The 16,816-nt window shown below is 35.8% G+C and overlaps 1 protein-coding gene across 1 annotated transcript in view; it reads right to left on the reverse strand.

Annotated features, from left to right (window-relative positions):
* Nucleotides 1-16,816, reverse strand: part of LOC150098552 (cell adhesion molecule Dscam1-like) — a 329,931-nt gene that overhangs the window by 188,822 nt on the left and 124,293 nt on the right. The window contains 2 exon segments of the mRNA XM_090405263.1: nt 285-692; nt 3,458-3,727. Of these exon segments, the coding sequence (XP_090261389.1) occupies nt 285-692; nt 3,458-3,727 (678 nt within the window).

Below are 16,816 nucleotides of genomic sequence, written 5' to 3' on the forward strand. Positions count from 1 at the left end.
CAGATATTTCGTACTAAAATTAATAGTACATCTTCAGTGTCTGTAACAGTAATAGGAATGGAATACAGGTAAAATGTTCGGTGGATCACCGATGTACTATTAATTTTAGTACGAAATATCTGCCCTTTTACTAATTAAAGATATCACTGTGGTTTTTACGTGTTACTTTATTATTTAATTGTATTTATATTTATTTTTATTTATATTCATTTTTTTTATTTATATTAATTTTTTCTATTTTCTATTTATGTCTGTACATTTCTATTTATAATTTATTTATTTACCTCTTTCCCAAGATATCTTGTCAATGGGATGTCCTCCAGCAGGGCAGACGAGTCTCATGGTATCTCCTGCCACAAATGTTTGATTCTTCATAGGGCGTACCATTGGTGGTCCCGGAATGCGAAGCACTCCTCTGTGGTCCACTTTTCCCGCTTCGTTGCTAGCGGTACACATATATTCCCCGGCATGCTCCCCGCTGGCCCTTGATATATTCACGTAACTGACGACTGTGTTCTCTATGGTGACGTAGTCTCCGACCCGGAAGTTCTGGTCTTCGGGAATCGATGCTCCATCAAGTCCCCAAGTAATTTGTGGGAGAGGGTTGCCCGACGCCACGCACTTCAGGGAAACTGCAGAACCGGGATGGGCGTCTTGTTCTTGGAACGTGTACAGGAACTCTGGAGGGCTGTCTAGTAGGAAAAATAGCATGGAAAAGAAAGAAAGAAAAGAAAAGAAAAGAGAAAAGGATTTAAAGGTAATAATACACAAGATTATGCGACTAATGTTATTTCTTAGTGATAAACACTGCACTTTGAACAAACGTTTATTATTATTATTATTGTTATTATTATTATTATAGTAAACCAGTATATATATTTTACTTGAACTCAACCTAGCATTTCGTTGAACAATATTGGGCCCTTAACCTAATCAGGCAGTTTTTGTGTTTGAAAATGCAATAAAACTCGACATATATTTGGTATTTTTAACCTCGTTGTGAGCATCCATCCATGCGTTTAAAACTTTCGTTTTCGGATTTTTCAAAGAAAGTCAAATTCTCTCTTTTTCGCATGGACATCTGACTCTCTCTTTACAGTTTATCTCTCTATATCTCTATTACTCTCAATCACCTGACAGTTGCATCTTGTTGACTTTCATACTCTGGAATAGAGTATGAAATGAAGACAAACGAAGCACTGAGAAATTACTTGCCAGAATTTCATCGAGTCAGACGTGCAGGTCTCTGCTTTAATTATTACAGCGAAAGGACGCCACAGAATAAATGATATTAAAAAAAACATCATTAACTAAAAGCAATAAATAGTCACCAAGTAGAATAATTTCAATGATTCTACTTTTCTATAAGTAAAAATCCAAGAAGGTTTGAATTTTTCAGAAATTCATGTAGCCAGTCTAGGAGTAAGACTTGATTAAGTATCACATGTCGATCCTTCCCAAGTTCTCAAACAACAACAGACATAATCATAATCAAGACGCGTATCTAAGTGTTTTTTCTCCAATAATAATAATTATAATAATAATAATTATTATTATTATTTTACAACTAGAGGATCTGCTTCCTATCCACTGACGCTGAACAATCCCTAGTTTTTTAATGCGAGAAATGCACTAGTTTGCAGTGTGATTCATAGATGGAATGAATTTTATTTTGTCTGAACTAATGGATTGTGTGTGGGCGTGTGTGTGTGATAGGTACGAAAATGCATGATAGTTTAGTAGTCAAACTCTCATAGATGGCGTTCAATTTTATTGTTTTCTTATCTATGATCATTCGAAATCATTTTTTTTTTCAGCGGTTATGTGCATTTTCCAAGTATTGCAAACTGATACTAGAGTGCGCTTTTTACAACTTCTTGAAGTGCATTTACTGTAACCATCAGTCGTTGAAAGAAGACTTGATATTGGGTGGGAGGATAGAAACAATTTCTGTTTTTCTTTCTTTTTTCTCCTCTATGGTCAGGATGTTTGGTACATCATATTCGATCACTTGATTCGAAAAATCTGAAAGTTAGGCATAACAACTTTCATATTTTTAAATAAATCTTCGGCCACGTGACTTTTTAAGTGTTTTGAAATATTTCATTAAAAGAAGAAGGGAAAAAAAGTCATTAACGTAAAGTGCTTTCTTTAAAAAAAACAGCTACAAACCATTTGATGGGCCTTTGCGTCTGTAAAACAAACACGCAAGACGCTAAACAACCATTATCACTGTAGGAAGTTAGCCAAGTCAGATATGTCTTGCTTTAACAGCAGTCATATGATGAGATTTTTTTATTCCCCGTTACCTGAAGAAGAAAAAAAACTGAAGTTGCTGCCATAGATTATGTACAAAGACATGTCAGCATTCCACCCCTTAAAGGTTAAAAGAACTCCCAAGTAATAATCATTAACTGTTATCGCATCCAGAAAACCTTTCTAGCTGTAACATTTTGTGTTCCCTAATGTGCCAGACCGTTGCATTTGCCCAACTTCTCCATGCGTGTGTGTGTATGTCTTTTTTTTTTCTCCTTTTTTTTTCTATTAAGGATAGTTTGCTTTCATCAGGTGGCCACTTGTTCTCTGACACCAACAACAAGATAAGTGTGCTAACTACGCACTGCATACACAAAGATGTGTGCTGTGGCCATCTCCTATTTCGACAACGAAGTAAATGGTACCTTCGAGCCATACAGAGACAATGCCAGGAAATTGTATTTTTTTTTTACTCCTTCTCCTTCGTTCTCTTGCATCCGAAGATAGGAGAAATGGTAGGAAGAAGGTGTAGTTATCACGCCAGCACCCCCTCTAATTCTGGTGCGGTAATTACAACGAATAAAACAAGCCCATGACACTTGCAGGACGGGAGCAATTAGTATTGATTTCGCATTATGAGAGATGACTTGTGTTATAGCACTACGCAAGAAAGTTTAATAGAAGACAACATGCTGTCAGCTTGGCGCAAAAGGGGAACCCAAGAAGAAAGAGAAAGGAGAGTGCCACTTTAAAACACGAGCTTCTCACGCAGTTTTACGTAACTGCTAATTGGGAAACCGAAGACGAAAGAAGAGGAGTAATTTGGACTTTATCTACTACCATCCTGTGTCTTCTATTTTTAAGTTAACTTGATGTGCGAGTGAAAAGATAGTTTACTTTCAGAAGTACTAATAAAAGAGTGCCTCTCGAGTTACAATTTAAACTTTAATTACGTCCGCGACGTGTTCCTTGTTAGAAAACCAAGTTAAGCTTCGAAAGTTCAGATAAGCCTACAATTTTAAGATGCATTTTGTAACCCTTGTTCCTTACCTAGAATAGATAGAAGTGTGCTTTCTTGGAAGGAGGTTTGATCCTTAAAATCAAAATACGGCTAAATTCCTTTTAATATTCTTTTAAAATGAAAATTTATTCTAATTACGGTCCGAAGAGTTCTTTATCATGAACTAAAGTTTTTACTTACCTAAAATAGATAAAAGTGTACTTCCTTGGGCGGATTCCTGATCGTTGTAAACAAAACACTGATAAACTCCTCTGTCTATTCTTTGTACAGAATTTAAAACGAGTTCGTTTCTCGCATCGACTTTGATTCTCCCGCTGTTAGCGATGGGACGGTTGTTTTTCAGCCATTTAATTTTCGTAATTGGAAATCCAGACACCGTACAGTTGAACGCTATGGTTTCTCCAAGGTCTGCTACTCGGTGCTGAGGCAAAACTGTGACAGAAAGTGGAGCTGTAAAAAGGGGGGTGGGAAGGGAAAATGCAGCCATGAATTATAATGTAGTTACTACTTATTGAGTGCATAACAATGTTAATTGCAAACTCAGTCATAATAAAAAAAAAATCACGATAATGGAGATGATGGTCAAGTTACATTTTTGATCGACCAGTACAATTTCAGAAATTTTTCAACAGGTGGCACTGTTCTTATGGAACTTTGTTTTAGTACGAAATCATTTAAAAGATAAATATAAATTTTAATAATGGTCTAAGAATCAGCCAATACCTGGATTTAGAAGCAGTGTTTTAAAATGTACATGCTGCCAAGGATTATCTCTGTTTTGAGCTAAGAGAATTAGGATTTCGCTTAAAACTGCCCCTTTTAAAGGGAACAGCCTATTTAAAAGTTAGCCATGGCATTAACAGATACTTAGCATCCTAGTTATGACTTTAAACCTACCTACAAAAATACTAATAATGTCTTCAGTTACATCAGCCGAAGTATTTGCAATATCAGTTTTTATTAAGTTTAATTAATGAAGATACTCAGAACGATAATTTCAAATTGCTGAGTACTTAACTGTATTTAAAAAGGTAAGAGACCTAAATGTGAGAGAGTAAAAATTGTAGGTTTGCTACCCAGATATGACAGTACCGAGTCAAAGAGGATAATGATAGCTAATGATTTCATGACATGACCAATGTCACCATCAGTTGGTGACATTGGTCATGCTGTATTTTCTTGGGAATTATCTAATTATATTGATGTTCCCATTAAAACAGGTCACATGCTGAACTACAAAGCTGAAAATTTTCATCAACTTAGGAGAATACTATCTTTGGTCCCATTGTTTCAAAATAGGCTACTAAATGAGAAAAATGTCAGGGAAAGTAGATCGAACTTCAGCTATGGTATGCAAATGATAAAGGGATGATTTTTGTTTATTCATTGAGTGTTTTCTTAGATTTACTGGTGTATTTTAAGTATATTATTATTAAACATAAAGGGATTTACCATCCCACTTTCTATTACCATGTTCGCCGGTAAAATAGCCTTTCAGCTTATTAACTTAGTAATTAACAATAAATATAGGAGTACACCACTTCGGCAATTCGATAGTAGAGGTATGTAATTTCGTGTTCACTTATATATATATATATATATATATATATATATATATATATATATATATATATATATATATATATATATATATATATATATATTTCGGCATGAAACTCTATGGATTTCGATCCGAGTTTCGTACCCGGCTGTAGAAACATAAAGGGATTTACCATCCCCCTTTCTATTATATTATTACATGTTTAGTGTATTTATTGTACTACAGCATTTAATAATATAATTGTAGAAACATGAGTTTTTACTACTTTTAAGAATGGCACCGAAAACTCGTCACAACAGGGCATTGTTCAATGCCCAAGTTAAAGTTGTTCCTATTGAGGAGAATGTTCGTCCCGATGAGCAAAAGCTTTGAACAGTGATGATGATAATTTATCTGAGAATACTCTAACATTGGAAAGATACCGATTAAAGGAAATATCCCGATTATTATAAAACCGACTAGAGAATTAGAAAAAGTGGAAAAACGATTAACGAAACTTAGACAGGATAAGAAAAAGGATCAGAACAAGAAGATTCAGGAAAGCACTGAATTTGGCAATCATAATATTAATAACAACAACATAAGTCAATTGAAATCTAAGAAAGAAGAGGTGATGTGATGTGGTATGGTGATTCAATCTTAAATTGTGCCACCCACGCTTGCCGAGGGTGGCACTACTTCTAGTTTTCCGGAGGCTAAAATTAAAAACGTGACAAATGTAATTGAAAAACAGAAAATAAAAGTAAAAGAGATAATAATTCTGGTAGGAACTAATAATTAGGTCTATTGGAAGAAGCGAGAAAGAAATGTGAGAGAATAAAAATTGTAGGTTTGCTACCCAGATATGACAGTACGGAGTCAAGGAGGGTAATGATAGCAACTGATTTCATGCGCAGGCTGTGTAGAAAAAATGGATGCGAACTTTTATATGTGTGGAGTGTGTTTGATGGCAGAACTTGTACAGGGACGGTCTGCACTTGAATTCATTTAGCATCAGGAGCCTGGGAAAATTACTTATTGGTATGAAACCTAATGAAGAGAGTCAGGGAAACTAGATCATCAAGGGAGAAATGAGAAAAATGTATATGAAAGTTCAGCTATGGTATGCAAACGTGATAAAGATATGAATGGCTTCGGATATGGTTATGTATGTGGCGAAGGGGTGGAAAAATGTGCTTTTAGGTTTTGACCAAAATCTGAGTATGTCTGGGGAGGGAAAAGAAAAAAGTTCTACAAAAAGGCCAAATATATTGCATATCTAATTATAAGAATAGGCTAGATTGTAATTTGTTATGTCTGTACACTAATACCAAGAGCATCAGAAACAAAGGATTTGGGTTCGTTGCTTTATTGAATGCGATGTGGCCTAAGATTGTTGGCATTAGAGAAACCTGGTTATTAGAATCAGATATGGTAAGTGGGATCGAGTGTAATGGGTATATTATTTTAAGAAATGACAGAAGAGATAGGAGAGGAGGGCAGTACTACTAATGATATTAGATGCTTTAAGTCCAGTTAGGGTAAAAATGCGAAAAAATAATGATGGTAACAATGTCCCTTGTAGCGGTTAGTTTTAAGGCTAACTGGAGTCTAACAAAATGAAATATATGGTAAGGTGTGATACACACTTGACGGCTCAGTTGTAGGGAACGAAGAAATGCATCGCCAATATTGCTTTATGGGTACTAAACGAATGATCATTATGGGCGACTTTATTTATCCAAACATTGATTGCGGTAGAAGAGAGAGATCTCATGATAAGAATGAAGAGAAATTTATTGAATTGTTGCGACACAACTTTCTCAAGCGGCATGTGAAAGAAGGAACTCCAGGTCAAAGAATATTAGATTTGTTCATTGCGTCAGAAGGGGTCTCTGTTAAGAATATGGCTATTTTACCATCAGTTGGTGACAATGGTCGCGCTGCATTTTCTTGGGAATTATCTAATTATATTGATGTTCCCATTAAAACAGGTCACATGCTGGACTACAAAGCTGAAAAGTTTCTTCAACTTAGGAGAATACTATCTTTGGTCCCATGGTTTCAAAATAGGTTACTAAATGAGAAAAATGTCAGTAGTGCATGGCAATCTTGGAAAACGTGTTTAACGAGGAGGTATCTGAATGTATCCCTAGTGCTTGAAGAATAAATATGTTGAGAGTGAAATGGATGTGAAACCTTAGAAGCGATTCACAAGAAGATAATGATGCGAAAGAATATCGTGAGAATAAGAACGAGAGGAGTTATGAAATATACAAAGCTCAGGCCAGCAAAGTAACGTGCGGAAAGCTAAATCGGAGTGATAAAAGAAACTGAAGCTGAAGGCAATCCAAACGCATTTTATCGTATACCGCAATCAAAAGAAAGAATTAACGTGAAAGAATGACTTTACTGAATACAGGTGATACTCTTGTGTCGGAAGCTAATGAGATTGTTCAATTAATGAATGCTCACTTTGCATGTTACATGCAACCAGGAGTATGTAACATGGTGCACTATTGCTACACTGGATAAAGAGCTGTTGCATGACCTGGATAAGAATTTGTCAACAGGGACTGATGGAATATCAGCACGTTTGCTAAAGAAATGTTCAGCAGAATTGACTAGGCATTTCACATGTTTCTATAACTTGAGTCTCAGCTCAGGAATAATACTACAGGAATGAAAGGAATCTATAATTGTTCCATTGTACAAGGGTGGTGCAAAAACTGTGTATAACTATCGACCTATTAGTATCTCCGGTGTGGTAGTGAAAGATTTCAGTGAGGTTGGTTAAGAACTCGCCATACAGTAATGGTTAGACAAACAAGATATACCATGCAAGGAGCAGCATGAGTTTACTAAAGGAAGGTTATGTTTTAGCAATTTGCTCATATTTTATAACAATGTTACGGCCGAGTTGGATAAAGAGAATGGATACAATATGATAATGTTGGATTTTTCTAAGGTATTTCATAGGATACCACACAAAAAGCTGTTTCATAAACTGGAGAAGAATATGGAATGTAAACTTTTGATTTGGATGAGTGGAGAGTTGACAAATAGACAGATATCACGAAAGTGGTATACGGTGAGTGTGAATCTTGACAGCTAATTGACTGATTTAAGGTGACCAGTGGTGACCTCTGGGTTCAGTCCTTCGGCTATTGGTGTTTAATCTAAACATTAATGACATTAGGAAGGGTGTAACAGGAGGTGTGCAATTGTTTGCCAATGAATGATGCGAAGGTAGGCAGGGCAATCAGGGATTCTACTGATATCCAGCACTTACAAAATGATTTGAATAAGCTGGAAATGTAGGCAAGTGTAATAATGTTAGTAAGTGTAAAGTTACTCACTTTCGTTTGATGAAATTTCCAGAGACGTATTATATTTGTGGGGTTATGCTACAAGAAACTGATCGCGCTAGGAATCTTGGTGTAATGTTGACGTTGAAGCGAACTTTGACATGTAAGGGATAAGGAAGTCATTTTACCTCTAAATAAAGCCTGGATTATTGTGCACAGATTTGGTCTCTCGGGTTTCCATGGGATAAAGAAGCTGTAGAAAAGGCGCAAAGAAGAGTTACAAAGATTATATCCGGATTATGGGATTTAGATTATGAGGACAGGTTGCGAGTATGTGGATTACAGATTCTAGTTAACAGGAGAAAGAGGGATGATATGATAGAGGTTTATAAACTGTTGAATGGGTGTTATAGGATATCATCTGATGAAATGTTTCGTTTATGGAAGATGGGAAGAGAACACGGGGCATCCATTGAAGTTAAGTTTGTTCACAGTCAAGAAAAGAGGTAAGAGCTAAGTTGTTCTCTCACAGAGCAGTGAGTGAGAATAGTTTGCCTTTAGGGATAGTGAGTGCATCTAGTGTGAATGAATTTAAAAAAAAGTATGACAGCTGGTTTCAGTGATTTATAGCCTTCTTCAACGAGTCCCTGACTCCCTGGAGGTCTCAGATAATAATTATAACAATAACAATTAATTCATTATCTCCAGAATGCGATAATTCCTTAAGTAGTTTGTTAACATTTCTCAGCAGAGATGATGTAATGTCAAAATCACAAAATTACTGATTTGCTGGATGAAACTGCAGCATCTACAGATTACGTTATATATTATACTTTGTATTGGAAAAGTCCTTCATTTACTAGTGTTGATAGCAAGGAAATATTGTCCCCAAAGCCCTAAATATACACTATATCCAAAACATTTTTGTTTCATATACGAGCTCGTACAAGACTATCTTTGATTATAAGCGGCATTCGATGAAGAGACGGCTGAAAATCGCGTCATTGTATACTATAGATTATAATTTATTATTATTATTTTATTCACATAACTGATACACAGTCAAAACAAGATGTGATATAAATAAAAATTTGGCAGGGCCCGTGTAGCTCAGTGGATGTGGCGTTTGTACACCACGGCGCTTGGCCGCATGAAGGAAGACTTGATTTCGAATCTAGTCGGCGACTAGAGGAAATTTTTCTAAGCCTTTTTTCGACCGGTTCCCGAGTTAGTCGATCTCTGGCACGGGCAAGCCGGTTTTTCCTCCAGGAAACTCGGGTTTTCGTCCCGTAAACTCAAGAAAATCGACCGTAGAATCCACATTATTTCAGACATTAAATACGAGTGTTAGGGTTAGGGACCACGAGATGGCGGCACTTGTTAAGCCGTCTCTCCACTGGTACCCAATCAGAGATAGCTAGCCCAGCTAACTCTGATTGGGTACCAGTGGAGATTGAACTGCCCACTCAGTCAACAAAAGTTAGATAGGGCTAAAAACGGCCTCGCCTACTCCCTATATATGGAAATAAAAAAACTTTAAAATAAAATAAAAGCTAATAAAGTTAGCTGATTTTTTTATTTATTTATTTTTTTATAAAAATTTGACTGGTGATTCAGAACAATTCAGATTCTACCCAAAAATCTAAGAATACTCCGACAGTTAGCGTCGTAAAATATGGACTGTTCCAAGTAACGCTGTTTTTTGTAGGTCATATGGGGTCACTGCGTTGATTTTTAATTGCAGTAAATAGTTGGATAGCTTCTTTGAAGTTGCACCAAATGCACCGATAACTATTGGGATGACTTTGGTGTGTTTAAGCCACAGTCGGCCAACTTCGATTGCCAGATCTCGATATTTAGTAATTTTTCCACGTCTTTGTTGTTACTGTTGTTATCACTGGATACTGCGATATCAATAATCCAAAATTGTCGATGTTCGATAATTGTTATGTCAGGTCTATTGTGTTCCAAATGCCGATCAATTTGTATTCTAAAGTCCGAGAGAATTTTTGCTGTTTCGTTTTCCAATACTGTCTCTATTTTATGCTGCCACCAGTTATCAGAAGTAAGAAAGCCATATTTTTTGTATACATGCCAATGAACTATTTTGGTCACTTGATTATGGCGGTATTTATAGTCAGTTTGAGCTATTTTTCTGCAGGAACTGATTGGATGTTCTACAGTCTCATCTTTCTGATCGCATAATCTGCATTTGCTGTTATTATTGATATTCAAAATTTTTTCTTTGATTGCTGCATTAGTTTGTAATGCCTGTTATTGAGGCTGCTAGAATAAATATTTCTGTTTCTTTTTTAATGTATCTGTGTTGTAGTCATTGCCATGTCTTGTTCACGTCAATTTTGTCCTCAGTATCTCGAAGAAATTGGCCATGCAAGGGTTTATTTTTCCAGTGCACATATCGGATATTTTGTTGTTCCTCTTTGCAATCGGATTTGTTTCCTGTTGTTTATAGAAGGCCATCTTGTTTAATTACTTAAAGCATTGGCTCAAAGCTATTGTCGATGTAATTTCTTAAACCAATTTCTTCTTCTTCCACAGTCTGTCTCACTTGCAGCAGACCCCGTCCACCTATTCTCCTCGGTAGGTACAACCGAACATCAGTTCGTGGATGTAATGCATGATGCATAGTCATTACTGTAGTTTTCTAGTTTTGCGGTCCAGTTTGTCCAGGTCTTCTTTTGTCCAATCTATTATGCCAGCTGTATTGGATCACTGGTATTGTCCAAGAATTTATTGCTCTAATTGTGTTTAATCAATTAATTTATTATTATTATTATTATTATTATTATTATTATTATTATTATTATTATTATTATTATTATTATTATTATTATTATTATTATTATCATCATCATCATCATCATCATCATCATCATCACTGGAAGTAGTGTGTTTGCACTCTACAGTACTTGGTCGCATAAAGAAAGACCTAGTCGCCGACTAGAGGAACATTTTCTAAACCTTTCTTCCAACCGTTCCCGAGTCTGTCGATCTCTGCACGGGCCAACGGTTTCAAAAAAGTCGGGTGTTTCGTCCTGTAAACTAAAGAAAATCGACCATAGAACCCATACTATCTCAGACAATAAATATATAATGTTAGGATTAGTAACCACGAGATGGCGGCGCTTTTCAGCCGTCTCTTCATCGAATGACCTTATAATCCCAGATAGTCTTGTGCCAGCTATCTCTGATTGGCTACCGGTGGAGATTGAACCGCCTCCTAGGGCTAAACGAGGGCGATTAGCCCCAGCTAACTGGGAATTATATGCATTAGCGGATTTATTTTCTTCTTCTTATTATTATTATTATTATTCGAAATATATTAATAATAGATTTACAGTATATAATGAATAATATAATTTATTTAGACAATATAAACCTGCTGGGTTTTTTATTTAGATAAATTAAATAAGAAAACTATGAGGTCATTTCAAAAGATCTACTCTAGTGCAAGCATGCATGCCGAGTGGGATCATAATCTTGCTTCATGACAATTGCAAGCAACCTTTCCTGTAAGCTGTGCTCATGTGCTGCCGTATCGCAACTGAAATGCTGTCGCTTAGCTGCCAGCGGACTTTGCCTTTTTTTCTGTATGATTCCGTGTAGAGATGAAATTGTATGTAATAGTGGATTTTTGTTTTCTTTATTTAAAGCAAAAGTTAGAAGTCTTAGAGTTGGAGCATTTTAACGAGAAAGAACCAGTGTAGATACGTTTTTGTTTAAAATAAATGACTAGCTGAAGTTCGACGGTTTTAAAAGTCAATCGCAATGCGAGAGTGAGTGGTCGAACATTTTTTAAGTGCCCACTAATTTTCGAGTCGTGTAAAAAATTTCCGCGCAGAGTAGTAGCAAGTGCGCGCAGCTGAAAAAAAAAAACATAGAGGAAGTGTTGGTTGGTTGGTTGATTTTACCCTCTGGGTAAAATTTCTGTCATATACTGACATTTAGAGATTTTCTAAAGAAGACTTGTATGGGATTAACGAGGTTTTAAAAACGTCATCTTCTGTATGAAAATGAACGCAGACTTCTCATTTCTCTCTTCTGATTTGCGTTGCATTCCGCTTGAAGAATTTTTTTAGACGTTTTCAATGTGAACAAATGCGGTTGAGCCTCTTCGCCATATTAAAATTCGTTGAGTCTTTGCTTCTTGCTTATTTTAAAAAAGCCGTCTCTTTGTCTAAAATAGGACCCTTCCTCCAAAAACAAGCACACTAGCCTGTGAACACATGCAGTTAACAAACATAATTCCACTTCTTACTTATCTTTTCGAGAATTTATTATTTTAACTTTGCATCCATTTCTAATTCAGGTTCACAATTCAGATTTTTTTTTCAAAATTCGTATTTGGCAGACGGACATCCTTTGCCATTTTAGTCATCAAATACTTGGAGGTTCATTAGCATACACGGAATAAAGTTCACCGTGCTCCGTTCATTCCGGACATTGCACAGTCCCACGTTCATTGAAGCTTTTAATGGAATGCATGTTGTTAATGTTGCTTCCAGAAACGTTTCACTACTGTTTGTTCGTCCATCATCGTCTACTGCATTGTTCTACCCGGGGAGAGAAATATTTCTCGTGGCAACATCATAAACAAACAATGTGCTGATCCAATGGAACGAACTGTATCCTGTTTTAAATTAAGGCTGGATTTTTTTTAATTTGCAGAAAATTCAAGAATAAACATTTCCAATGTACATTATATGATCTAGAGGAACAAAAACACATTTTTTAATTACAATTTTGTGAACCAGCGCTTTAATTTACACTTGCTACTATCTATTCTCTGAGCATCCCAAGCATAGACCTTTGTAGACAAAAACGAAATTAATCATACAAATTTCACGCAATCAGCCATTAGCGATTTGAATCGCTTATCTTCAAAGCGAATAGCTTGTAGAGCTGCTTTTATTCTTTAACAATAATATATGTAGAGAATATTTTTCCCATTTCCATAATTACGAAGCCACTTAAACACGCATTCCATAAAGTGGCATTGGCTAAAAAAAGTAATCTTAGAAGCATTAAACGCATAGCAGCTTTAGCATAATCTTTAATATACTCCTCATACTTAAATACTGCATTTCCAGTTGGTGAAGGAAAATTCGAGCTTTATGTAACAACTCATTTCTTTTGAAGAAGCAGTTTACGGTTATAAATTTTGCGCTAACTCCTTAAAATAGCACGCGATGCTCTTTGTACAATAATTCGTTTCTCTTTCTACTTGAATTTAATAAAGAGAAAATTTCATACACAATAATGAATAATAAATGAATAGCATTTTATTACGATGTAATTAAATTGCAAAATTTAAAATACTGTCTATTAGGATAGCGGAGTATGCAAAAGTAGCAAAGTTATTTCAACAGCCGCTGTTAACTGGAAGAAATTTACACACGATTAACGCTAGAAAAGCCCATTGTGCAGTGGAACAAGTCTACTGGATGAGGAGTAGTATTTGTTTTCAGGAATGCATCAAATGTGAGGCGAATTCTGAATAGTTTTTAATTCGATTGCACATTTTAATCACCTTTTCGACTGTTTCTAAGCCTATCTTCGACCGGTTCCGGAGTTAGTCGATCTCTGGCACAGGCAAGCGGGTTTTTCCTCCCGGAAACTCGGGTTTTTCGTCCCGTAAACTCAGGAAAATCGACCGTAGTATCCACATTATTTCAGACAGTGACATATCTTGTTAGGGTTAGGTACCAAGAGATGGCAGCACTTGTTTGCCAGCCTCTTCATCGGCGGCTGCTATAATTAGTGATAGACATGGGCCAGCTATCTCTGATTGGCTACCGGTGGAGATTGAACTGCCCACTCAGTCTCCAAAAGCTAGATAGGGTATAAAGGCCTCGCTTACTCCCTATTAGGGAATAAAAGGCGTTAGTTGATTTTTTTTTACACGCTTGAATAAAGCATACTCGCAACAAACCACCTTCGGATGTTGTTTGTGGGAAAACAAATTGCTAGTTAGTCGAAGATAGAAAAAGCAAAGTTCTCCATTCTAATTTTTTAGTAACTTCTAATTAAAATTTAGAAAGATGTATTTTACTAGAGATATTTCTTTATAAATAAAGAAGAATCAAAAATCAATACTTAAATATTATAATTAAGGTAGTAGTGGTGAATTAATCGTTTTATTTAATAGTTTACCGATACAAATGAAAAGAGTATCAGTCCGGCAATATGTTTTCACTGAAAATAGGAATTATTTAAATAATTGAAAAGACACTGTTATTTCTGGAAAGAAATAATAATGTTTCATGACTATTACAGAAGCGAATATTTTAGTCAATAAACATCGCATTAAGATGTGCCATTAGCCGTGTTTGTTGACTATTCATTCTGTAATATTGATCTACATAGTATGATTAACACGACTAATGCTCAAGTCTGGTAATGTTTGGTGATTTACCATATTCATAAACAGTCTTGTAGCATTTTTATCAGAAAAACTGTGCGATAAAAATGCAATGTGTAGTAATATTATTCTTTAAGCGCCTGCTCTCAATAAGCTACTTTAATTCTTTATTCATTATTATTTTAAATGGCTTTATATTCTTCTTATAACTTTATTACTATCCTCTTCATATTATTGATTACTTAGCAATCAAAAACTGCTTCTTAAGTGGGCTTTTTTTTTGCAGTAATTAACATTATACTACTCAATCACTAAAATAACCTAGAACTTTCTTAAATCCAAAGTTTAATAAGAATACGCTAATATTGGTAATGTGGCATGATAATAATATGGTTGATCAAAATTCTCAGTTATTATGCATAGTCGAAAATAAAGCAATAGTAGAACCATAGCAGAATTACCATGCAAGGGTATTGGTAACAGGAGAGATGACTGAGAGCTTTCCTCGACTAAACTTCTCCAGGGAGACACCATATATTTTTATTATCACCCTCGACTACGTGTTCCGACTGACAAAAGATGGATACGGAATAAATCTTGAAGATTCCGCAGGCCAAATTCACATAGGCAGTCTCCGCTTTGCAAATGATGATGTGCTAATCGACTCTAGTATTCACACTTCCCCAAACCACCTACGTAACTTATGTAAAAATGCAGCATTGATGCGGTTGGCAGTAAACAGCAGTCCTAAAAAACTAAAGTCCTAAAACCGGAACAGAAGGAAACATTATGCTAAATGACCACATTTCTGAATAAGTAAAATATTTTCAGTACCTTGGTTCGTACATCGATAATCTGACATAGTGAAAAGAAAGCTCACAAAGTATTCAGTTCCAAGAAAGCCTAACTAATATCGGAAATTCAAACCCATCACCAAAAACACCAAAATATTCTTGGATTTGCTTGATTAGTGGACAAAACCACCAATCACGCCATATTTATATATTGCTCCCAAACACAGAACATCACTACTGAACGCGCAGTTAATATAATCAAAACGGCTTTGGGAAAACTTGCCTTTGATCTCTACTGGGATATACAAGATCACATTCTGAATGCTGTCACTGTTGAAGAGAGGCAGCAAAGATCTCTATTAGAAGAAATTCAGAATAGTTATGTGAGGTGACTGGGACACCAACTTAGCAATCCACCCTCACTTATAGTGAGGGTGGATTGCTAAGTTGCTCTTTTGCTCGAAGTAGTCGACAAAGTGGAAGATGAAGGTCAGGAAAACAGTATTGGCAATACATTTTTTTTTTTTAAGACAAGACCCATTTGCCATCTGACATTCACCATTTGATACACAACAGAGCCATTTGGTTTCGTTTAATACTTTATCTACATGAGTTGTATGCATATTTCTGTATATGAATATGTTTTCTTATTCATGCTGTTATAAAATATGGTGATGGTAACAGACTATTTTATATCTCATATGAGGGTTCATAAAATTTTGTACTATACTATATTTAATTTACCGGTAAATGCCGTTCATATTAAGTATGGTCCATATAATATTTAATTAAAAAAAAATAAATCTAAAGCGAACTGTGATTATTCTCGTCATTCACCAAGAATATCATTCACGATATTCTTGACCTTATGTTTTGGATATTATTCATCAAGTTTTAAGTATTACACAACACCAAAACAATCAATGATAAATAAGATTTTTATTAACTGTCTGTTTCGTCTGGATGTTCAACCAGCATCTTCTGAATGAAATTATTCGTAACGATATATAAGCGATAATGAATGTAGCAAACCGGTATAACGGACAGAAGATCCAAAGTCCTAACCTGACTTCCTCTAACGTTGTATAAATAGAAGTTTTTACAGTTGCTGAATTGGAATCGATTTTAAAACGACTATCTCCCAAATTTTAGGTAAATCAATGCGGCCATGCTTTTTAAGGTTACGCAAGTGTTTCACTGTCGATGCTGACTATATAAATGATCTCTCCGACATCTAAAGACTTCTGTATAACACATTAGTGTTCTTTCATGTAATCCTGTGAAAGGCTATCGAAGGCATCGTCTGCCAATTTTGATTTGCCATAAGACTGCAGCGTGTCCGCGCGGTTAGCCTAGTGGCTTTGCGCTTCGCAACCATATGCCTGGGGAAGGAGCGTCCTAGGTTCGATTCCCGTCGCCGACGTGAGGAGCTGAAGGATCTTCCTCAGCCATAGCCAAGTTAGCCGGTCTTGGGCGTGGACAGCAGGGTTTTTCCGCCAGTTTATCTGGGGTTTT

The sequence above is a fragment of the Typopeltis vanoorti genome, chromosome 15, assembly GCF_054136105.1.
Source record: "Typopeltis vanoorti isolate ZY-2024b chromosome 15, IOZ_Tvanoo_1.0, whole genome shotgun sequence".
In the NCBI taxonomy this organism is placed as follows: domain Eukaryota; kingdom Metazoa; phylum Arthropoda; class Arachnida; order Uropygi; family Thelyphonidae; genus Typopeltis; species Typopeltis vanoorti.